The 21,389-nt window shown below is 38.9% G+C and overlaps 1 protein-coding gene across 2 annotated transcripts; it reads left to right on the forward strand.

Moving 5' to 3' along the window:
* The first annotated feature begins 1,704 nt into the window (after positions 1 to 1,704).
* On the forward strand, positions 1,705 to 21,323 carry LOC131946497 (uncharacterized). Of its 2 annotated transcripts, XR_009387713.1 has the most exons (9): positions 1,705 to 1,927; positions 7,922 to 8,273; positions 8,889 to 9,152; positions 11,056 to 11,640; positions 12,707 to 13,148; positions 16,737 to 17,039; positions 18,856 to 18,929; positions 20,110 to 20,429; positions 20,520 to 21,323. XR_009387713.1 is itself a non-coding variant. In XM_059307305.1 (8 exons), the coding sequence occupies exons 2-8, from the start codon at positions 7,971 to 7,973 to the stop codon at positions 20,350 to 20,352; spliced, it is 2,214 nt and encodes a 737-aa protein (XP_059163288.1). In that variant the 5' UTR covers positions 1,705 to 1,927; positions 7,922 to 7,970; the 3' UTR covers positions 20,353 to 21,323. The 2 variants fall into 2 exon arrangements, 1 of the variants encoding a protein (XP_059163288.1); XM_059307305.1 differs by having other exon boundaries at positions 20,110 to 21,323.
* Positions 21,324 to 21,389: the final 66 nt, after the last annotated feature.

A 21,389-nucleotide genomic window follows, 5' to 3' on the forward strand; every position in this document is an offset into this window, starting at 1 on the left:
CACAGTAAGAATTCTGTGATGACCACAGTAAGAATTACGTGATGACCACGGTAAGATTTCTGTGATGACCACGGTAAGAATTCTGTGATGACCACGGTAAGAATTATTTGATGACCACAGTAAGAATTATGTGATGACCACAGTAAGAATTATGTGATGACCACAGTAAGAATTCTGTGATGACCACAGTAAGAATTCTGTGATGACCACAGTAAGAATTCTGTGATGACCACAGTAAGAATTATGTGATGACCACGGTAAGAATTCTGTGATGACCACAGTAAGAATTATGTGATGACCACAGTAAGAATTATGTGATGACCACGGTAAGAATTCTGTGATGACCACGGTAAGAATTATTTGATGACCACAGTAAGAATTATGTGATGACCACAGTAAGAATTATGTGATGACCACAGTAAGAATTCTGTGATGACCACAGTAAGAATTCAGTGAAAAGCGCACAAAGAATTATGTGATGACCACAGTAATAAATTCTGTAATGATTACAGCAGAAATTATGTAATGACCACTAGAAATGTAATGGCCGTCGTCATACATGTGGAATGGTTACCATCATATATTTGCCGACTACACAACGGACGCGCAATAAAAAAAAATTGCCATCTTTTATCCCGACTCTACAGGCCTTATGCCGGACATAAAGTAAACAATTCCGGCTGACTATCACACTATAAATATTTGCCGGTTTCTTGCCGGAAAGTTTACACTGGTCACCTCAAGTCTACAACCAACACCAAATGTGTAGACAGAGGGTTGTATATCTTTGTTTACAATCCTGTTCTCCCCCCCCCCCTTGACCTTGACCTACCCCCACTCACAAGTGGACAGCACAATACATCTGGAACTAATCTCAAAGAGATGACCTCAGCCCACAAAGTTCTTCACTGACCTACTATAGTCTAACTCCCCCACACCCCCATTTCTCCCGCCTACCCACCCCCTGCAGCGCTACATTCCCCCAGGTAATAAATAATTTCCCCGGTAAATCGTCCACGCTTCATCCAATTGTTGATAAACCGCAGTCTGAATACCAGCATCGGGTCCCGGGCCAGCAGAGTAGAGCGAGCATCTCCCCGGCCACGTAACGAAATTTGTGGGTGGGGGAACAACAACACTTGGAGCGTGGTGAGCCAGGGGCCAAAGTTCAGCTCGTCCTACCTTTTATACGCGTGCTAATATCAAACTGTGCGGCTCGCTCCCTGTGCGGTGAAACCCGTTCAACAAATATATCGTCTGGTTCTGATTCGTGGAATATACAGTTGATTTTATTGTTGTTGTTGTTTTTTATTTTTTACTTATTTACTGTTCAATTTATAAACAATTCGTTACTTTATTTTACTTAAATCATTTTAACAGTTTAGACTAATAAATCTATGTGAATTTAATTTACTGAAAAAAATTTGTTATAGACGTAAAAGTATGAGAAATATTTTGTTTAGGCCCTACTTACATTCTTTGTTATTTTTACATAATACCGTTTGTTTTAGATATTTAGCTTTTTCTTTAAATTTATAATTGAAATCCTTAAAATTATTTTTATTTTGTTTTCATTGTAATAAAAATAGTGTTTATTTGAATAATTATACCTGTTGTGTATTTAGCTTTACGGGATGAAAGCTACCTAACTCGCAACTTACAAACAGATTAGTGGGTGCTAAGTGCATCCCTAGCCGCGTGTTCTGTTTGAAGTCAAGTCTCAGAACTTGACTCCAGTCAAGTCTCGGGTTCTTGACTGAAATCAACTGGGACCTAAAAGCCTTTCTTGTTCGATATTTAATCCGGTGGTGTTGTGCTTAGTACGGCTCTACCACAGTACTTGTGCTGAGTCGGGCTCTACCAATTAAAACTCCGCCGGCGAGGGATAATTCATTCACACGATGCAGTTTGTTGTTGGCCTGCCGAGGTAAGTCAATGCTACTTCAAACACTTGAACATTTTGTTTAGGTCTCAGGTTGTTCTACAGCTATTCATGGCATACTGTTAAGGTCTTTTGCTACAGCTATTCACAGCATACTGTTTAGGTCTTTGTGCTACAGCTATTCACAGCATACTGTTAAGGTCTTTTGCTACAGCTATTCACAGCATACTGTTTAGGTCTTTGTGCTACAGCTATTCACAGCATACTGTTAAGGTCTTTTGCTACAGCTATTCACAGTATACTGTTTAGGTCTTTGTGCTACAGCTATTTACAGCATACTGTTAAGGTTCTTTGTGCTACTGGTATTAGCAGCATACAGGAATGTCTTCGTGCTACAGCTGTTCACATCATATAGCTTAAGTCCCTGTTAGTGTTATAGCTACTAGCATCAATCAGCCTTTTGTCATTGCTTGTACTGATGCTACAAGCAGCATAGACATCTTGGTTTGTGCTACAACGGCTAGAGCTATATATCCAAATTTTTAGCACACGTACGACGTTTGATTGTGTCCTTACATTGAGGTATAATACCACAATAAACAATCACGTGATCCGATTAATTCTAACGGTGGAAGTTTCCTGGAATATCTAGACAGGTAGTAGATCTATACACAAGTATTAATGAGTGAATGAACTATATACAATAATTTTTATATTGTTATTTTTGTACACTCCCGTACCTCAAAACCTGGCAATGTGGGAATGGAGGGGGGAGGCCCAAAAGTTTTAAAATTTATTTCAAAATGTACTAATTGTATGCCTTAAGTTGTTTTGTTTAAAAAGCTAAAGCTGTAGTTGAATTATTTTAACTCTGCAGTCACTACCCACTGTCCTGCGAAAATAAATAAAATGACCACTACACAATTGTAGAGTAAACGAGTGTCAATGCTTTCAATGACTTCCGTGACTTGTTGCTCTTGTTTGAATGGGGGAAGGGGAAGGGGGGGCGTATTACGTTCATACATCGTAATAACAACATTTATGTCGGACCACAAAAGTATAAAAAAAAAGCGGGGCTATTAAAGTTTGCACGTAAGCGTAATTAAAATTTAATGTGTATACGTAATTTATTTTAATTATTATCGTATCGTAAATCTTCTCCTAGATTGTTAATGCTTATACAATAAAGTTAGTTGAGTCATATGGCATAGTCACTAACCCACACTAATGTCTGTTAAAGACTTTTTAAATACAGCGACTAGCAAGAAAGACTGACAATTTTTAGGCGAGTTCTTTGTACATCGTCGTTCCTATGATGAGTAAAGTTACCCTTTGAACCTGGCGGTCCATTTTCCAGATGTAATATTCAACTTCTTCTGTGGAGAATGGATAATGTGCAATGGATAATGTGCAATGGATAATGTGCTCAGCACGATGCCCAGGCGCATTTAGTCAGTGACGTCTTACAGATTCGAGCCCAGGATCCGAATTAGAGACTGTCGTAAGCTCTACAGTCCATCCATGGCGTCCGGTTTTGATCGAAAGGGGGGGGGGGGGGGTAGCCCCAAATATCTTAGAAAAAAAATATTCATAATAAATAGAGAGATCGAGTCACAACTGCACTTTTTAGCCTAGACTAGAGATGGTCGGGTCTGTCCTTGATGCCGTAGCTTGATTCTCTTTACATAGCCGAATAGGTCGGTCTATTGAGTCTAACTGGCAGCAAGGGGGGCCCTGGCTACGGTAGGGGGCCCTGACTACGGCCGGTGAGTTCACTGAGTCTAACTGGCAGCAAGAGGGCCGTGGCTACGGCAGGTGGGCCTCCTTTAGTCCATCTAGTTATGTTACTGTTGTTTTTTTTTACTAGCAATCTATTTTTACATTATGCGGTGTTAAACCATCTCTATTTGACCTGAACAATAACAGCGGACTAAAAGATTTGACGTAAACTTCGGTAAATTTAGCCCGGACACAGCTTATGTAGATCTGACATGACAAAATGGCCCTTTTAGCAAACAGCATCGACAAAAAATGGCCCAGAGAAAAATAGCCCTGACAAACCAATTCAAAGGGCTAATGACAGGATCATGTCGTTTTGGTGCGGTTTCGTTGGAAGGGACAAAGACTGTTATGATAATTTCCCAGCAGTAATAACTATTTACACAAACCATTTAAAATCAGGGTGTAAGAAAATTAACCTATAAAGTAGCTAGAAACTTAACTAATTTGAAATCCAAATAGATTAATTATTTTTGTCACATCTATTTTAATGTTGTAGGTGTCCTGAATGATGTTCTCAAATTCACAAATTTAGTGTTTTCTTTTTTTTTTTTTTTTTTTTTTTTTTTTTGCCTTTTTTTCTTTTTTGTAAATTTATTTTCTAGTGGCAGAAAAATGTTAGTTTAAAAAAATTACTCCTATAGCGGCCTTTTTTTTTTAAATTCAGCGAACAAACAAATTTACATCAGCTGGCAAGAAAAAAAAACATTGCCAGACGCATGGAAAAAATCTGGCCTAATTGAGCCAAGCAGGTTTAAAAGAGTACAAAGATATGTCCGTTTCCAAGCCAAGTTTTATTTTTTCGTTTAATGTTTAAAGCTAACGTTTTTTTTCGTTAGATAACCTACTCCCGTTTTTTTACTCCTAAGTGTGAGTCACCTGTTGATTTGAATGGAATTTTTCCACGTTGAAACAAATGTACAGAAGCAAAAAGCAGTGACACTCGCCTTATCAGCTAAATAAACACTAACCCGCGAACGCTATATAAACACTAAATGCGGGGGCTATTTCCACGAGGCGTGTGTCACCGATAAGTCCTAATCTCGCTGACTGCACTCATTCTTTTTTACATGAAAAAAAACAATACTGATAGCTCCTGCGGCCTCTGGAACTTTTTTTCTGTAGTATTTGCAAAAAGCTACATACTAGCTTTTTCTTTACTTCTTGCAATAAGAGTCATTCTTGCTTAGTTTTACGTGCAAGGAGAGTCATTCTTGCTTACTTTTCACGTGCAATGAGAGTCATACTTGCTTTTTATTGCTTGCACAGAAAGTCATACTTTACTGTTTGCCGGTTTGGTGGGTAAATGCCTATATCTATGTTATCCTTGTAGTGAGTGGCCGATTATGGGAGGGCTGAGCAGGCAGGTGTAAGAGGCCCACGAAAATGTAGAAAAATTCGTTGTTAAATTATACGTAAAAGAAAACTGAAATTTGTATGTGCATATGATGAAGACTGACCCCGATTAAATAAAACGAGTTAGTGTACTTCATTAATTTTTTAGACCTAGCTATGTTACCAGACAGGCCGAATATAATCAAATATTAATAATAATCATGTTTAAAGTTATGTTATGTTTGTGTATATAGCACAATCATATATCAATAATAATCATGTTTAAAGTTAGTTTATGTTTGTGTATATAGCACTATCAAATATCAATAATAATCATGTTTAAAGTTATATTATGTTTGTGTATATAGCACAATCAAATATCAATAATAACCATGTTTAAAGTTATTTTATGTTTGTGTATATAGCACAATCAAATATCAATAATAATCATGTTTAAAGTTATTTTATGTTTGTGTATATAGCACAATTAAATATCAATAATAATCATGTTTAAAGTTAGTTTATGTTTGTGTTAATTGTGAGCGTGTTAACCTATTTTGCGTAAGAGGGGAGAGAGAGAGCGGATCCCCCAAACAAAATAGTTTTAGATCTAACCCCAGATGACAACGCCTGCTGAAAGAATCCGACAAATGACAGGTAGCGTCAAAAGCATGTAGCTGTCAGCATTGATCTCCTGTCTGTCAGATGGCGGGAACATACCTGTGGGATGCCACACCTTCCTGCGGCAGGTGGAAATGTCTGTCCTTCTGCAGCAGCCACTTGCTGTGATTATTGATGTGGTGGCTCTCACCCCCCCCCCCCCCACCCTACAACCGTCAGCAGTCTTAATCATACAACCACATGTCTTATACTTTCGTAGAGTTTCAAAACATAAATACATAACAACATACAATTATATATATCTAATATATAAAGCTCAGTTCTGTAACGTGTGGCAAAATAAGTTTGTCGTTGACAGTTCTATGGATTTAAGTGTTAGATTTTTTATCGTGCTCATAGTCTAAATTTACGGGTCAAAAAATTACCATTGAAAGTCTTTAAAAACAGTTTTCATTCTATTTACTTAGAAGAATAATTTTCAATTATGAACACGACATAAAATTTTTAAAAAGTGTATCGACGTTTATAAAATTTCTAAAATTGTGTCGGAAATGTATTGACTGCACAGTTACTTCCCTTTAATAAAAAAAATTCTTAAGAAGAAAGAATTTACATTTTATTACTTTGTTTTTGGTGTTAAGAAAAAAAAATTACATAATTAGCGGGGATTGATTAAGTGCAATGTCGTTTAAAAAGGTATTTTTAACACTGCCTTTTGTTTATTCTATACACTGAACATACTGTTCAATATTTTTTTTTTAAATCAATAACATTTAATAAGCCAGGTCCTACAAATCCTATATGTTTATTTCTTTCCATTTACCGATAAGCTTGGAGTATTATCATTTTGTTCACTAAATTGAAACAGGCGCGTCCGCCGGCGCCCTTGCACGGTTCGATTTGGCACCCTGGGCTATCATGTGAGCGCTATGCTGCATAGTTTTGTTTTTAACAGTGCGATAGACTATGGGTAAGAAAGGTTACTATAGTCTTTAAGTGAATCAAATCCGGGCGTCCTCCGGCACCCGACAGGGTGCTATTTGGCGCCCCGGGCCTTCCGGTGTACGCTATGGTATATACGTTCGCGTGAGTTCAAAAGACTTTGAATAAGTTATGTCGTTTACTAAGTTCAATCAGGCGGTGACGTCATGGTGCGTCCTCTGGCGCCCAGACAGGGTGCTATTTGGGGTCCCGGGCCTCCCGTGTTCGGTTTCGCGCCTACGTTCATTAAAGTGAGTGCAAAAGACTATGAATAAGTTGGGGTACTATAGTCGTTTATTAAGCTGAAACAGGCGATTCCGCCCCGGGCTAGACTCTGAGCACTGTGCGTTTATGTTCGCGTTAGTGTTTTCTTTGTCTTTAGGTTGGGTTTGCGTTAGTGGTTGCGTTTTGATTTGGTTCGTTTTTGTTCTTTCTTTTTTTCGTTTTCGTTTGTGTTTTATTTTCTTTGCGTTTGTGTTTGTATTTGTGTTTGTGGTTGGTTTTGCGTTTGTATTTGGTTTGTTTTCGTTTGTTTTTTCGTTTGTGTTTTTTTCTTTGGGTTTGTGGTTGGTTTTGCATTTGGATTTGGTTTGTTTTCGTTTGCTTTTTCGTTTGTTTTTTTCTTTGTGTTCGTATTGGTGTTTGTGGTTGTGGTTGGGTTAGTTGTTAGGTTTTTGTTTTCGTTTGTATTTGTAATTGTGTTAGCGTTATGTTTGCGTTTTGTTGTTTTGGTTTTGGTTTGGGTGTGCAATGCCGGGTTTATGATGATTACTAAACACACAGGTAATGGTCTTTAACAGAAAGGTTTTTCACAGAAGCCAGAGCAGGGCCTGGCCGGGACGGCTTGTATATATATATATATATATATATATATATATATATATATATATATATATATATATATATATATATATATATATATATATATATATATATATATATGTGTGTGTGTCTGTGTGTCTGTGTGTCTGTGTGTCTGTATGTGTGATTATCTAGTATTTAATGACCAATCAATATAAAACAAACAAATCAAAAATGATAATTGATATTATTTTTAGAGTACTTTCTGAAACATTTTTTAAACTTTCTTTCATTCATCTTCATTTATAGGTTAAATTAACGTTATTATACAAGACGCATCTGACTCGCTCGCTGTATTTGTAAATGGAGAAACGCAATTACAACATTTTACATCAGAAAATAAAACCCAATGCACTCTGTATTGCCGTACCTGTGCATTATATGACCGCACCTTTACATGCTACTTCACCTGTTTCTATTTGTAACCACACCAGTATATATTCAAGTCACATTTTGTTGTAGGTAGTAACTCGCCTTGGCGTTGATTCTGGTACATCAAGTTAGGATTAAAATGGCTGGTCAAGGGTCAGTTAGTGGAAGAGTGGACATCGCCACCACAGCAGTACTGTTCGCCTGCCTGGCGCTCTGTGTCAGTAGCCAGGCTGGCGAAGGCGAACCGTCGAAGAAGATGGAAGAAGAAGTTTTCTCGGACATGCTGAAGATCGTGGACAACAAGTTCGACACGCTGACCGTCAGGATTACTGCGCTAGAGAGGGCCATCTCACAGCTGCATTATTTCTCCATCCGCCAGCTCCGGCACGTTAGTACAGCTTTGGAGGGGGCAGAGAAGGACCTGAAAACTGTCAGTAAACAGGTCAGTCTTTGTTAGGTCAGTCTTTGTTAGGTCAGTCTTTGTTAGGTCAGTCTTTGTTAGGTCAGTCTTTGTTAGATCAGTCTCTTTGTTAGGTCAGTCTTTGTTAGGTCAGTCTCTTTGTTAGGTCAGTCTTTGTTAGGTCAATCTTTGTTAGGTCAGTCTTTGTTAGGTCAGTCTTTGTTAGGTCAGTCTTTGTTAGGTCAGTCTTTGTTAGGTCAGTCTTTGTCAGGTCAGTCTTTGTTAGGTCAGTCTTTGTTGGGTCAGTCTTTGTTGTCAGTATCTTTGTTAGGTCAGTCACTTTGTTAGTTCAGCCTCTTTGTTAAGTCAGTTTGTTTTTTTAGCTCGGTTTTTTTGTTAGACCAGTCTATTTGTTAGGGCCGCCTCTTTGTTAGGGCAGCCTCTTTGTTAGGGCAGCCTCTTTGTTAGTTCAGTCTCTTTGATAGGTCGGTCTCTTTGTTAGATCAGTCTTTTTGTTAGGTCAGTCTTGTTGTTAGGTCAGTCTTCTTTAAGGCCAGTCCAAGATCTGAACTAGAAACCTTTGGGTTAGCAGTCAAGCCCTCTACTTTCCGACCACGCCTTCCCGTTAAATAGTTTTCTACTTGCATACCTCCGTAGGTCGGTCAGCTGGAGGTCGACGGACGAAGCATGAAAATTTTGCTGAACTTGATGAGCCGAGACGTATCAGACATGAAGACAACCAGTTCTGACACGCTGAAAGAGATCGAGACCAACGCCCCCTACATCAACGAGAACACGGACAAGCAAGTACTGCAGCTCAAGGCGGCCGTGGAGGAGATCGTCACAAAAGCCACACAAGACTCAGCCAATTTACTCATCAAACATGTTGAAGAAATCGCTCCTATGATCGATCAAATGAAGGTAAGATCGTATTCAGCCCGCGCATTCATATTTACGAAACTAGTAAAATAAAATGGATTATTTTTGTAACTTTTCCAAAAAATTTTACCGACGGGCTATTTATATTTTTAGTAATATTAAAACTACGCTCCAAAACTAAAGCTAACGAAAAAAACGGGAGCCATCGAAACATGGCCCGTGATAAATGATCACTTTTCAATTACTTAATCCCTTGTGATCCCTACATGCGACTGAACAGATGTTTTTCAAAACTACCGGTCATTATTTAGTCGAACCTATATCATTTCAAAAATTGAATTACCTTTTCAGATTTAACGGTCTATATGAAAAGAATGTACACGTATTTTGTAAAAACAGAAATATTAACACTTTTATAAAACAATTACAGAATCAGAAACACATTTATAAAATCAATACAGAATCATTACCACCTTGTTAAAACCAATACAGAATCATTACCACCTTTATAAAACAAACTAGGCATGCTGCCCAGCTTCGCTTAGGCTTTCGAAAACATTGAGAATTTGAATGCTTAATTAATTCGCCCGAAGGTCGGTCTACGACCTCAAGAGTTATGAAGAGGTTCCTCCGTGGACATTTTTTTCGATTTATAGCTCATATAAGGTACCGGTCAGTCGAGGTCAGTCGAGGTCAGTTTTGACCCCCACATCGTAGACTTTTCGGCCAACCGGCCCCCGTGTTCTGTCGCACCAAGGCAAGATCATGCCAAATTTGAAGCGCCTGCGGCGCCGGGAAGTGCCCTATCGGACACCCGACAATCTAGATCTAGATCTAGATTCCTAAAAGAATTTTTTTTTAAGTTTAGCCCGAGCATAATAAAAAAGAATACATTAACCAAGTTGACTTGCTGTGTCTCGAACCCGCACCACCTGCGTGGTTTAATGTACACTAACATCTCCGCTATTTAGGCACCTTATAAAATACGGAGAATGAAACACGTATTTTAAAATCTTAACTTACGCGAATATGCCTATTCTTTCAAATTAATTTTTTATCCCAAATTAGCCAGTTCATAACAAAGATTTTGTATAAAATAAATAAGTCTTGAAATAGTTTAGTCCTAAAATAGAAATTTATTTTTGGAATTGATTTTAGAGAAGTTAGAGTCTAAATCTAGATCTTATTCTTAGCGTCTACGTCTAGATCTAGTTATTGCGTAGATTTAGATTTAGATTTAGTCTAGATCTAGAATCTCTAGATCTAGAATCCAAATACATAAAATAAATTTTATGAGTTAAGGCCGGAACAATTGTATTGTATACATTTCATAGTGTACGTAGATCTAAATCAAATTTGAATGAAATAGTTCATTTCTTTTCATTCTAAACACGGCAGATGACGTCATTAGTTAATGTATAAGCAATAGTGACGTCACAGTTTTATGCGTTCTTTTTCACATATATTAATGCTTTTCCGGTTGCATAAATAATACTGTTTCTCTACATTCGAATACGCCTTTAATTTTTATTTTTCTTCTTTAACTAAAATTGTGGTTATACATTTAAAACATCTAACATATTATTTTCAACAAAAGTCCGTAAAAAATTCTTCATATATCGCTGCCGATTCTGACGTGATGTCCGGCGAAAATATTTTGCGGACAGACAGAGAGAGAGAGAGAGAGAGAGAGAGATGTGCGAACGTGGGGATTTATATATTAGGATACAGAATAACTACCACCTTTATAAAACAAATATAGAATCATTACCACCTTTATAAAACAAATACAGAATCATTACCACCTTTATAAAACAAATACATAATAATTACCACTTTTATAAATCAAATACAGAATAATTACCACCTTTATAACCCAAATACAGAATAATTACCACCTTTATAAACCAAAAATTCTATTCCTACAATTGTTGTATATTCTCAGATGGAACCCGTAAACTGTTCAAGTGTCATTTCTGCAATAAACCAACATCTGGACACTAAGTTAGCAGACCTGTCAACAGACACGCGGTCTTATGTTAATGAGGTCGTTAGTGCCATGTCACAAACAGATGACAGCATCAAATGCGCGAACGACAAACAAATGAAAGACGAGGAAAATAAAAATGAACACGCGAAAAACTCAAACGGCGACAGTAAAAACGAGAACGGAAATCCGAACCACCCGGAAATCGAGTTCCAAAACGAGATGGACGAGCAAGTGATGACGATGCTGTTCAACATGACTAGCAGCGTTCAGCAAGCCACATCCTACTTCCGGAATACGGGGCGGATGTTGGAACAAATCACATCCAGCATGGACATCCTAGTGGGCGCCCAGGCTGACCTGACCAGGAAGTTTGACCTGATTCAGCTGACCGGACATGGGAGGGCACACGATTCGGAAAATGAAGTCTCCAACGTGATCTCAGAAACCGGGGCAGACGATAAGCGTTCTGGGTGTGTTTTATCCAAAGATATTTCAAAACACCTGGAGCCTATCATTAAAAACAATACCCATATATTTGAGGTAAGTTAACAATAGCCAGTTACTAGAGGTAATTATTTATTCGATGAAAAAAAGTAAGTTTACAATAGACAGATACTAGATATACGTTTATACGTTAGCAATAGACATATACTAGAGCAGTAGCGTAGCGAGGGGGGGGGGGGCGGGGGGGGACATATGTCCCCGGGCGCCGACCTTAGGGGGCGCCAAAATGGGTTGGAAAAATAAATTGAAAGGTTGAGGGGGGTGCAAATCAAAAGTTTGAGGGGGGTGCAAATGGAAATCTCGAGGGGGGATGCAAATCGAAAGTTTGAGGGGGGTCAAATCGAAATCTTGAGGGGGGGGGTGCAAATCGAAAAGTTTGTCCCCGGGCGCCGGGAAGGGTCGCTACGCCTCTGTACTAGAGGTAAATTAACAATAGCAGATACAAGAGATAAGTTAACAATAGACAGATACTAGAGGTAAGTTTACAATAGACAGATACTAGAGGTTGAATGGTAAAATAATTATAGAAATCTGGCGTGTTGGCTTGGTCGAGTGGTAAAGAGCAGATAGCCACTCTAAACGTTTCGTGTAACCCCAGCCTTGATCCCGTGTAAAGTCTACCAAGCTCCCATAGGTACCCGGACCACACTGGGCAAAGGAAGGCTATAGTGCTGACATCACAGATTCTTCTCATACCTGTATAGAGAAAACAGATGAACCACTCATCGTGTACTTGACGGTTGTATGTAAGTTACACAAGAAGATCCATGTATAGAGTTCTTCTGTTTATATGAACTCTGCTCATGAATGGGATAACACCAACCACCTTATGGGTAGACTGGTGTCTCACACCAACCACCTTATGGGTAGACTGGTGTCTCACACCAACCACCTTATGGGTAGACTGGTGTCTCAAAGACTCAAACCTGTGAACTGAACTAATCGAGACTTTTGGGTTAGTCTACAGCCCGACTACTTCCTTCTCATATCTGTTAAATATTTTGTGTTTATGTCATGTTGTGTTTACCTGTCTTACCTGTATTTACCTGTCTTACCTAAAGTCCTAACCCCATCATATTGTATTTACCTATCTCACCTGTAGGTTGTTATGGACCTGGCCCATGAGATAACCTCCTCACTCGCCTCCACCACGGCGTCTCTTCAAGACGAAATCAAACGCGTTGAAGGGATCCGAACCACCATGGCCACTGAAGTCATCTCCAAATCGCCTACCCACCCATCTGACCAGCTCACAACACTGACCAACCTCACGGAACGGACATTCAAACTACTAGAATCCGTAGCCTACAACACTGGCTGGATACCGAACATCTCCCGTAACGTTCAGCACATTGAGATACAGCAGAACCGGTCACTTCTGCTAGCTGTACGAGCCTTCAATCTGATGCAGCAGACGCAGCAGTTTTTAAATCCTAACAAAACAAAAGAGATTATCAGTCGGGACTCGATGCAGATTATCTACAGCACAAGTTTACAGCTGATAAGGATTATGCCAGCCTTGACCAAAATGTTAGCAGAACCAGGTATGTAGATCAATAGAACTGGTTATGTAGATACTATGTGGATTCATTTTTTCATTGAAGTGGAACTTCAGAAATACCCCCAAGTATAACGAAATAACCCGATTTTAAAAAATATTTTAACTGAATTTTTTTCGAAGCAAAATGGAACCCAATCGGGAGGCTACCCCAGAATTTCGAAAAATCAAAATTACAAGACATAACGTTTTCTCTACGTTTGAGCGTGATTGTGTTATAACGAGTCTTCAAGCCAGCCATCTTTCATCAGTCTACGTCTGCTTGCCGCAATTATCTCACTGTTTGTTTTCTTGCCGTGGAGTTACGGTACTTACTTTCGTAGAGTTATCGTTCTTCGTTGTGTGAGTGTTACGATTTTTTTAATGGAGTTACGGTTCTTATTTTAGTGGAGCAAAGGTTCTTATTTTAGCAGAGTCGCGGTTCTTGTTATGTTGAAGTTACGGTTCTTGTTTTCGTATAGTTACAGCTCCAAATCAACAAGAAAACACCTGTCTTATCGTTGCGCATTGTCGCTGAATTTGTGTATCACGAGTCGTATACTGTGATTTAAGACTAAGCCACTCAAATAGAAATATATTCTTTGTGAAACCCTTTCATCTGAACCCTGTTATTGGATTTTCTCTCTCCTGAACCCTTAAATGAACCCTTTGAGATACAACGTTTAAATTTTGCCCGACATTTACAAATAAGTATGTGTCTCTATTGAATGAGAGAAAAAACACTTCTTGAACCGTGCAGACAGCGACTTATCTGTTAAAGTTATACTTCTTGACCCCATCATTAACATTTGACGTATCCTCAATCACCTTCTAAAAATAGCAACCAGCCCTGTGGCTACTGCCTGAAGACGTAATCAGCTCTTAGCATTCATTTAGTTATTACAGCATCCTTTTAGAACAGATACAGGGTTAATAAGTCATTTTTCTTGACATATAAAATACCACCGAACTAATTAACCTTTAACAAGTAGCAGTTAAAAAACAAGTGGCTGAACTGTGTACCATCACCTCCCCTTCCTGTGGCATCATAAAGTACGCAGTATGGTCGACACGTTCGGAAAGTTTCGTTTCCAATTGAACTTTAACCTCCAACTTAATTAGATAACATACAATAAAGAAAATTGTGGTAGGCCTACCTACATGCACTAAACTACACATTTAACCTCAGTGTGTTTCGTTTAGGGCATTTTTGCATTGTTACGAAGACATGTAGGGGAGGAGGGGCGTTTATTTAGGATTTGGTAGTGGAAAAATTATGTGTTTTATAAATTACATTTATAGTAGTTTAATTATAATAGTTTAATTATTTGTACTATATATATACGGCTTACGGCAAGTCTGTGAACTAAACAGGAATAAATATTAAGTGCTGAACACCAGAGTACTAACCTGAAAGTCTCCAGTTCGAATCCGGGGTTCATTAGAGCGTACCTAGAGTCCACCTAGCTCCAATGGGTACCTGACTTACGTTAGGGAAAGTAAAGGTGGCTGGCCACACTATCCCTTCATATGCCGGGGTCACAGAATCGGGTCAACTCTAATTGCGCCATGAACTGCCAGGTTCGAAAAGGGACGCCCTATCCTTAATGAGCAGTTGTCAATTTTACTACAAACTGAACGAGAATCTTCTTTGTTACATTAGCACGTTGTAGTCTGTTCTTGCCCCTACCCAGTGGCGTAGCGAGGTCGGGTGTAACCCGGTGCGGCACTTAATGGTGTCACCCCCCAGAGGCGTAGCGACCCTTCCCGGGGACAAACTTTCAAATTTTCGATTTGCACCCCCCCCCCCCTCAAACTTTCGATTTGCACCCCCCCCCCCATCAAGTTTTCCTCTATATATTTTTATATTTTTGCCTTGGTTTTCACCCCCCTAAATGGTGTCACCCGGTGCGGTCCGCACCCCCCACCCCCCCTCGCTACGCCCCTGCCCCTACCCCTGCAGTGGTGTCACCGGCACCCCCTACTCGTGCCACCAGTTACAACGATGTTTCCAGTTCTCTGGGTAAGTCTAAGCCCCGCCTCATAACGTGAACGACATGTGCAGCAGGTAACTACAGGACAATGGTACAACAAACCACGTGTGTTTCACGAAGTGGGATAACGAAACATCCGCATATTTCACCTGTCATTTTTACTTTCTCGTATATACGTAGTATAGAGAAAGTATTGTAATCGTGCAAAAAAAAAATCGAGATTTTTACAAATCTCGACGTTTTACACCTCACTGATACGGAAAAACATAATTTTGCAATCTTGTCCGTATGTCTGTGTGTGTGTGTGTCTGTCCGTGTGTGTGTCTGTGTGTAAACACGATAACTTGAGTACCGTTACAGCTAGGTTGATGAAATTTCATATATAAGTATTTTATCAAAATCGTAGATCCGTATCAACTTTTGAGCGATTTCCGATAACCGGAAGTGGTACTTTTCCTACTTTGAATTTTTCAAAAGCCTATAACTTGAGTACTATTTCAGATAGATAAATGAAATTTCACATGTAAGTAAAAGATCTAATTCTCTACCTTCTGTTAAATTTTGAGTAATTTCCGTTGACTGGAAGTAGTAATTTACGCTACTTCCGATTTCTCAAAAAACTAATGTAAATTTTTAAAGTACTAATAATATTGCGCACTATTATACGCGTTTTTATTCGGCGTTTGCTTGGTGCGCAATGTTTTTTTTATGAGATTCTATTCTATTTTTAAAAGTTTAAGTATTTACAATGGATTAAAAATCATAACTATATCCCCAGTTACCATCCCCTGTTGTTTTATATAAGAATATTCGAGAAAGTTTAGGGGAGATCACTACCGGTTTATTGTTATTTCTAAACGAAATGTAAAAAAAAATGAAGTAGCCTTTAGGTCTAGCTAGTTGTGATTTAACGCTGAGGGTTTTCTTTTTTTTTTTCTAAATAGACAATTAACATAGAAAAAAAGTTTGGTTTTATGTAAACACATATGTTTGTTTCAGTATAAAAAAACAATTTATGAATACAAGATTTTTTATTTTTAGTTGCAATACACTTTTAAACTTCAATATATTTTTTGTTTTTCTTATTAGTATATGCATTTTACTGTATTTTTTATTTTATTTTGAGTTTTGTTCCTCTGTTTTAAAAAAGAAAAGTAAGTTACGTCCCGTTGCAGCGGGGGAAGTAATGTTTACTGAAGCTAAATCAAATCGGAAGTTGATTCTATGCTCAGGTTTCCGCCATCTTGCACAAACACTTCAAAACACGTGCACTTAGATATCACTGCACGTCTAAGTCAACATTCACAAGTGTTGGCAGGGGGGGGGATAGAGAAAGAGAGAGAAAGAGAGAGAGAGAGAGAGAGAGAGAGAATGGTGCATTTTGTCATATCAGCAGGAATTCACAATTATTCTGTCTTACATAAGAATTCACCACAATGTTGTCTAATAAAAATAAAAACTCATGACTTTTATCTTTTATACAGAAAACGCCTGCACATTTCTATGCTTGCGTAGCCTCTTTGAATGTTGTTTTTGTGTGTTAAAACTGACATCTGACAACCTACTTGTACGTAATGATCTGAATTATAATTTTTTTTCAGACCCTCTAATCACTTTAGTGGGCGGTGGACGACCGGACCAGGGGCGTATTGAGATCTACCACAACGGACAGTGGGGGGCTCTCTGTCTCAAAAACCTCACCCACACTGAAGCAAACACCATCTGCCGCCATCTTGGTTTCACTGGCGGGATCTCGGCCGGGGCGGGGTTCTACGGCCCCGGGGGCGGGGTGGCCTGGGTGTTTAACGCCTCGTGTCTGGACAGTGCCGCAGCTTGCCCAGTGGTCACCCACACGGAGGAGACGCCGGCCTGTAGTCACGAGCTGGACGCAGCTGTCGTGTGTGGTAGGTCAACGGTGGGGTGGGGGTTCGTTTGGTTAGGGTTTAGTTGAACTAGGGTTTAGTTGAGTTAGGGTTTAGATGAGTTAAGGTTTAATTCAGTTAGGGTTTGGTTCAGTTAGGGTTCAGTTAGGGTTTAAATGAGTAAGGGTTTAGTTGAGTTAGGGCTTAGTTGAGTAAGGGTTTAGATGAGTTAGGGTTTAGATGAGTTAGGGTTTAGTTGAGTTAGGGTTTAGTTGAGTAAGGTTAGGCGTATTAGCGTTTAGTTTTTTAACACGTTTTTATTAACTCAGCTTCGCGTGTGTTTGTTGTTAAAATTGACATCGAAAATTAGCCCACTTCTGATTGCTCTATAGACCTGAAATTTGGCATGCATGCTACTTTCGCCTAACAATTTCAGATGCAATCATAAAAACTAGCAATTAGAGACCGTAATTAGCTTAATTTAATTACGCCCCAAGGACCATAAAATTGAGGACATGATTTCTAAAGATACCGACAAGACTGGAGGCTTATCGACACAGTTACTTCGGCCCCAATCGATGTGAGCGCGCTGGCCGTGATCGTATAGTGGTTAGTACTTCTCGTTGTGGCCGCGACAACCCAGGTTCGAATCCTGGTCGCTCAAGATTTTTTTAGTCCGTGTATTTATAAACACTTAGTCAATTCATACTTAATCAAGTCATTAGATAAAGTAGAAAATAAACTATATAAAAAACTTTTTTAAAAACCACGTTTTTCATGTGTAGCAACGGACAAAAAAGGAGAAAATAAAATACTTAAAAAAAACTTTTTAAAAAACCACGTTTTTCTTGTGGACTAAAAAGTAGAAAATAACTATTTACATACATTTGATGACAAAAAACGTGGGTCGGGCAGATGGGTCGGGAAATTTGATGGTGAACGTACCCACGTTTTTTGTCATCAAATGTATGTAAATAGTTATTTTCTACTTTTTAGTCCACAAGAAAAACGTGGTTTTTTAAAAAGTTTTTTTTAAGTATTTTATTAGTTTAGTTAGGGAAGGTTTATTGCTGTGGTTTGATTGAGTGTGTGATTACATGAGTAAGGCTTTTGTTCAGTTAGAAAAAGATATGACGAAGAGCAGTGGTTTAGATGAGTTAGGGTTTATTTTAGTTAGGAAAGACGTATGGCAGAGAGCAGCGGTGTCTCCACTATTTGTTACCTTAAAATGTGCGTGCATGTACGAGAATCGTCCCTAAATAACGATGGTAACATGTCTTTATCTGACGATAACTGGCGTCTCGTAAAAGTTCTTGGGTCTTTTTGTTTTGGAAATTTAACTTGAGCACGATCTAGTAAATGGTTCCCGTTACTTACCTAAAGTGCGCTTCCTTAACTTGTACTAACTGGCGTCTTTGCTTACTTCCTGATAAATATAAACAAAAGGGGACACTACTCTAACCATTCTTCCATGTCTTTAAACAACCTTTACTTTGATTATCTAGCACTTTGCGGAGGCGTTGACAGTGCTATGGGAGACGCCTCCTAAAAATAAGCTCTTAATGTTCCACAGAAATTTACAAGCTATATAGACCTAAATGTTAGTATACAACTATTTAAAAAATGTCTGATAATGGTCTAATTAATAACTTTAAATACGAGGTTAAAATACATTGCATGAAATTAGACGGAATAGTGGAGAAGCCAATAATTTGGAAGCCCCCAATGATGACTCACATTCTCCTCTCTACTACTATGCATGCCAACAGCATGCTAATTTAAAGTTGTGTCAATCGATGTGTTTTGCCAAAAAAAAGTTTTATGTAAACTTAAAGCAATTACTTCCCTTGATCTACAGACCACATGCTACGGGTAATCCCAGGCCAAGATAGCAAGGTTTCAAAGGCTGGGAGACTGGAGATTCACCATAGGGTAAGTCAGGGGTTATAAAGTCAGGGTTTCTGGGTACGTCAAGGCAAGTCAGGGTTTCTGGGTACGTCAATGGGAGTCAGGGTTTTTGGGTACGTCAAGGGGAGTCAGGGTTTTTGGTCTTTAAATAGGAAAGGTCAGTGTTTCTGGATGGATCAATTCAATTGTAAGTCAGGCTTAATTAGTGCTTAATTTCTGTGCCCAAAACATTTTTCTCCGTGGAGGAGGGGACTTGAAAAAATCGGGGGGGGGGGGGGTGTAAGAGTTGAGTGAAAGAAGCTCTGGTTGACATAAAAATTAACTCCGATATTTAAAGAGCGTAACCTACATTTCTTTGACATGTACAAGCATGACCTCCTCCCTCCCTCCCTCCACCAACACACACACACACACACACTTGTATAAAAATATCTGACTCACTATCCTAGTGAAGTCTTGACCATCCACCTTATATCACCAGCCCTACTTTAACATTATCCAGCAGGCCTTCTGAGCAGGAAGTTTAAAAATTATCAAGAATCAAATTCCTTCCGCGATAATTCACAGTTCACCGGGTGAAATATCCCTGACCCTGGGGATGCCACACCTGTTTGATTTAACGGTTAATGTGATGCTACCTGTGATTTACTTCAGGAGCTAGATTAGACTCGTGTTTCTGTGTAATTGGGTTAATTCATTTCTCATAGGTCTTAACACCAGGGGTGGACATGCACAGAGGCGGATAAAGAAGAAGGGTTGAGTGGGCTTCAGCAAGAGGCCCCTTAATTTTAAGGATACCAATTGTTTCAGTTATAAAAAAAATAGGCATTGTGATAGTGACAGTGGCCCCGTCAAAGCTTATTCTACTTTAGTGGTTATAGTAGCTTGGTAGGACGACATATATAATCTAATAAAGCTTTATTTTTTAGCTGGACATTTACAGATATAAGAATTGGCTATTTGTGTGCCCGCCCCCCCCCCCCCCCCCCCCCCCCCCATCCCCGAAAAAAAAATGAAATATGAATACAAGTATCAAATAAAGTCCACACACTTTTTTTTAATTACAAGTCCATTTATATTAATCCACTTGCCCAACATTTTACAACTGAAGACTTGAAGATCGCATTCAATCAGTGCCTTTCATCTAATTACAATTAACCCATCCGTCTCGCTAAGTAAACGAATTAAATGTCTGTTCCGCTAGGGGCTCTGGATTCCTGTGTGTGGGAACGGATGGAATGATATGGCAGCCCGGACTGCGTGTAGACAGATGGGCTACGCGGACGGCAAGGAGCTGGAGCTAGGCGAGTGGCGGGCGGGTAGCAACTCGACTTGGCTAGGGAGGACATTCTGTAAGGGCGAAGAGAAGCGGTTAGACGCATGTACTATTCAGAGCTGGGTGGACCCGTGCCCGGGGCTTGTGCCGGCGGGGGTCAAGTGTCTCTGACGTCAGTAGGTTGTAGCACTCGGCTATAGGTTGTATCATTAGCTCGTAGGTTTTATAGGAGTATCACTCGTGAGTAGGTTTATACAAGTATCATTGCCTTGTAGGTTTATATGAGTATCATTACCTTGTAGGTTTATGAGTATCATAGGAGTATCACTTGTGAGTAGGTTTATACAAGTATCATTACCTTGTAGGTTTAGAGTATCAATTAGGTTTTATAGGAGTATCACTTGTGAGTAGGTTTATACAAGTATCATTACCTTGTAGGTTTATGAGTATCATTAGCCTGTAGGATTTATGGGAGTATCATTTATCAAAGGTTTATAGGAGAATCAATTAGACTATGATAGGAGTATCCTTAGCTTGTAGGTTTTACAGAAGTATCATGTCTGTAGGTTTATACGAGTATCAATTCAGAATGTTATCAAAGCATCTTTAGCTTGCAGGTTTTATAGGTGTATCATTAGTCTGTAGGTTTATATGAGTATCAATTCAGTTTTGATTGTTATCAAAGCGTCCTTAGCTTGCAGGTTTTATTAGGACTATCACAAACCTGTAAACTAACCTCACTAGCCAGAAATTGTACAGGTTAAATAGTCTCATTAGCCAGTATCTGATCCCCTATACAAATAGTAATACCACTAGCATGTAAAAGTCTTACCAACGATTAATACCATACAGTAGTCAATAGGTTGTAATGGCTATCATTGGCCTTGGGTTTCAATTTGCTAGCTTAAAATTGTAGTCTTGCTAGCTGTTCACCTCTAGAGTCATGACTGAGTCAAGATGGAGACTTGTAACACAAATATAAGGTTTCTAGCCAATTAATAAAGCTTTTACAAAGCAATAGGTTTCAATAAGTTGATCATTTATTATGTGATCGTTAGTTATTGATAGGTTAGGTAAATTTAATCAGTTTAATACTACATCATAGCCTTACTAACATATTGATTTTACCATTTACAATATTCACATATTTTATTCCATATAAACTTAGCAGCTACAAAAAGATCCCTCCAACACACATAATTAAAGAA

Source organism: Physella acuta, unplaced genomic scaffold, assembly GCF_028476545.2.
Source record: "Physella acuta isolate Inbredline_101_S28 unplaced genomic scaffold, ASM2847654v3 ptg000562l, whole genome shotgun sequence".
NCBI classification, from domain to species: domain Eukaryota; kingdom Metazoa; phylum Mollusca; class Gastropoda; family Physidae; genus Physella; species Physella acuta.

Bases quoted from the DNA above. Each gene is read 5' to 3' on its own strand.
- LOC131946497 (XM_059307305.1), top strand. From the start codon at position 7,971: ATGGCTGGTCAAGGGTCAGTTAGTGGAAGAGTGGACATCGCCACCACA. The intron at 8,274-8,888 runs GTCAGTCTTTGT...ATACCTCCGTAG, and splicing joins TGAAAACTGTCAGTAAACAG to GTCGGTCAGCTGGAGGTCGA. The intron at 18,930-20,109 runs GTAAGTCAGGGG...CTGTTCCGCTAG, and splicing joins GACTGGAGATTCACCATAGG to GGGCTCTGGATTCCTGTGTG.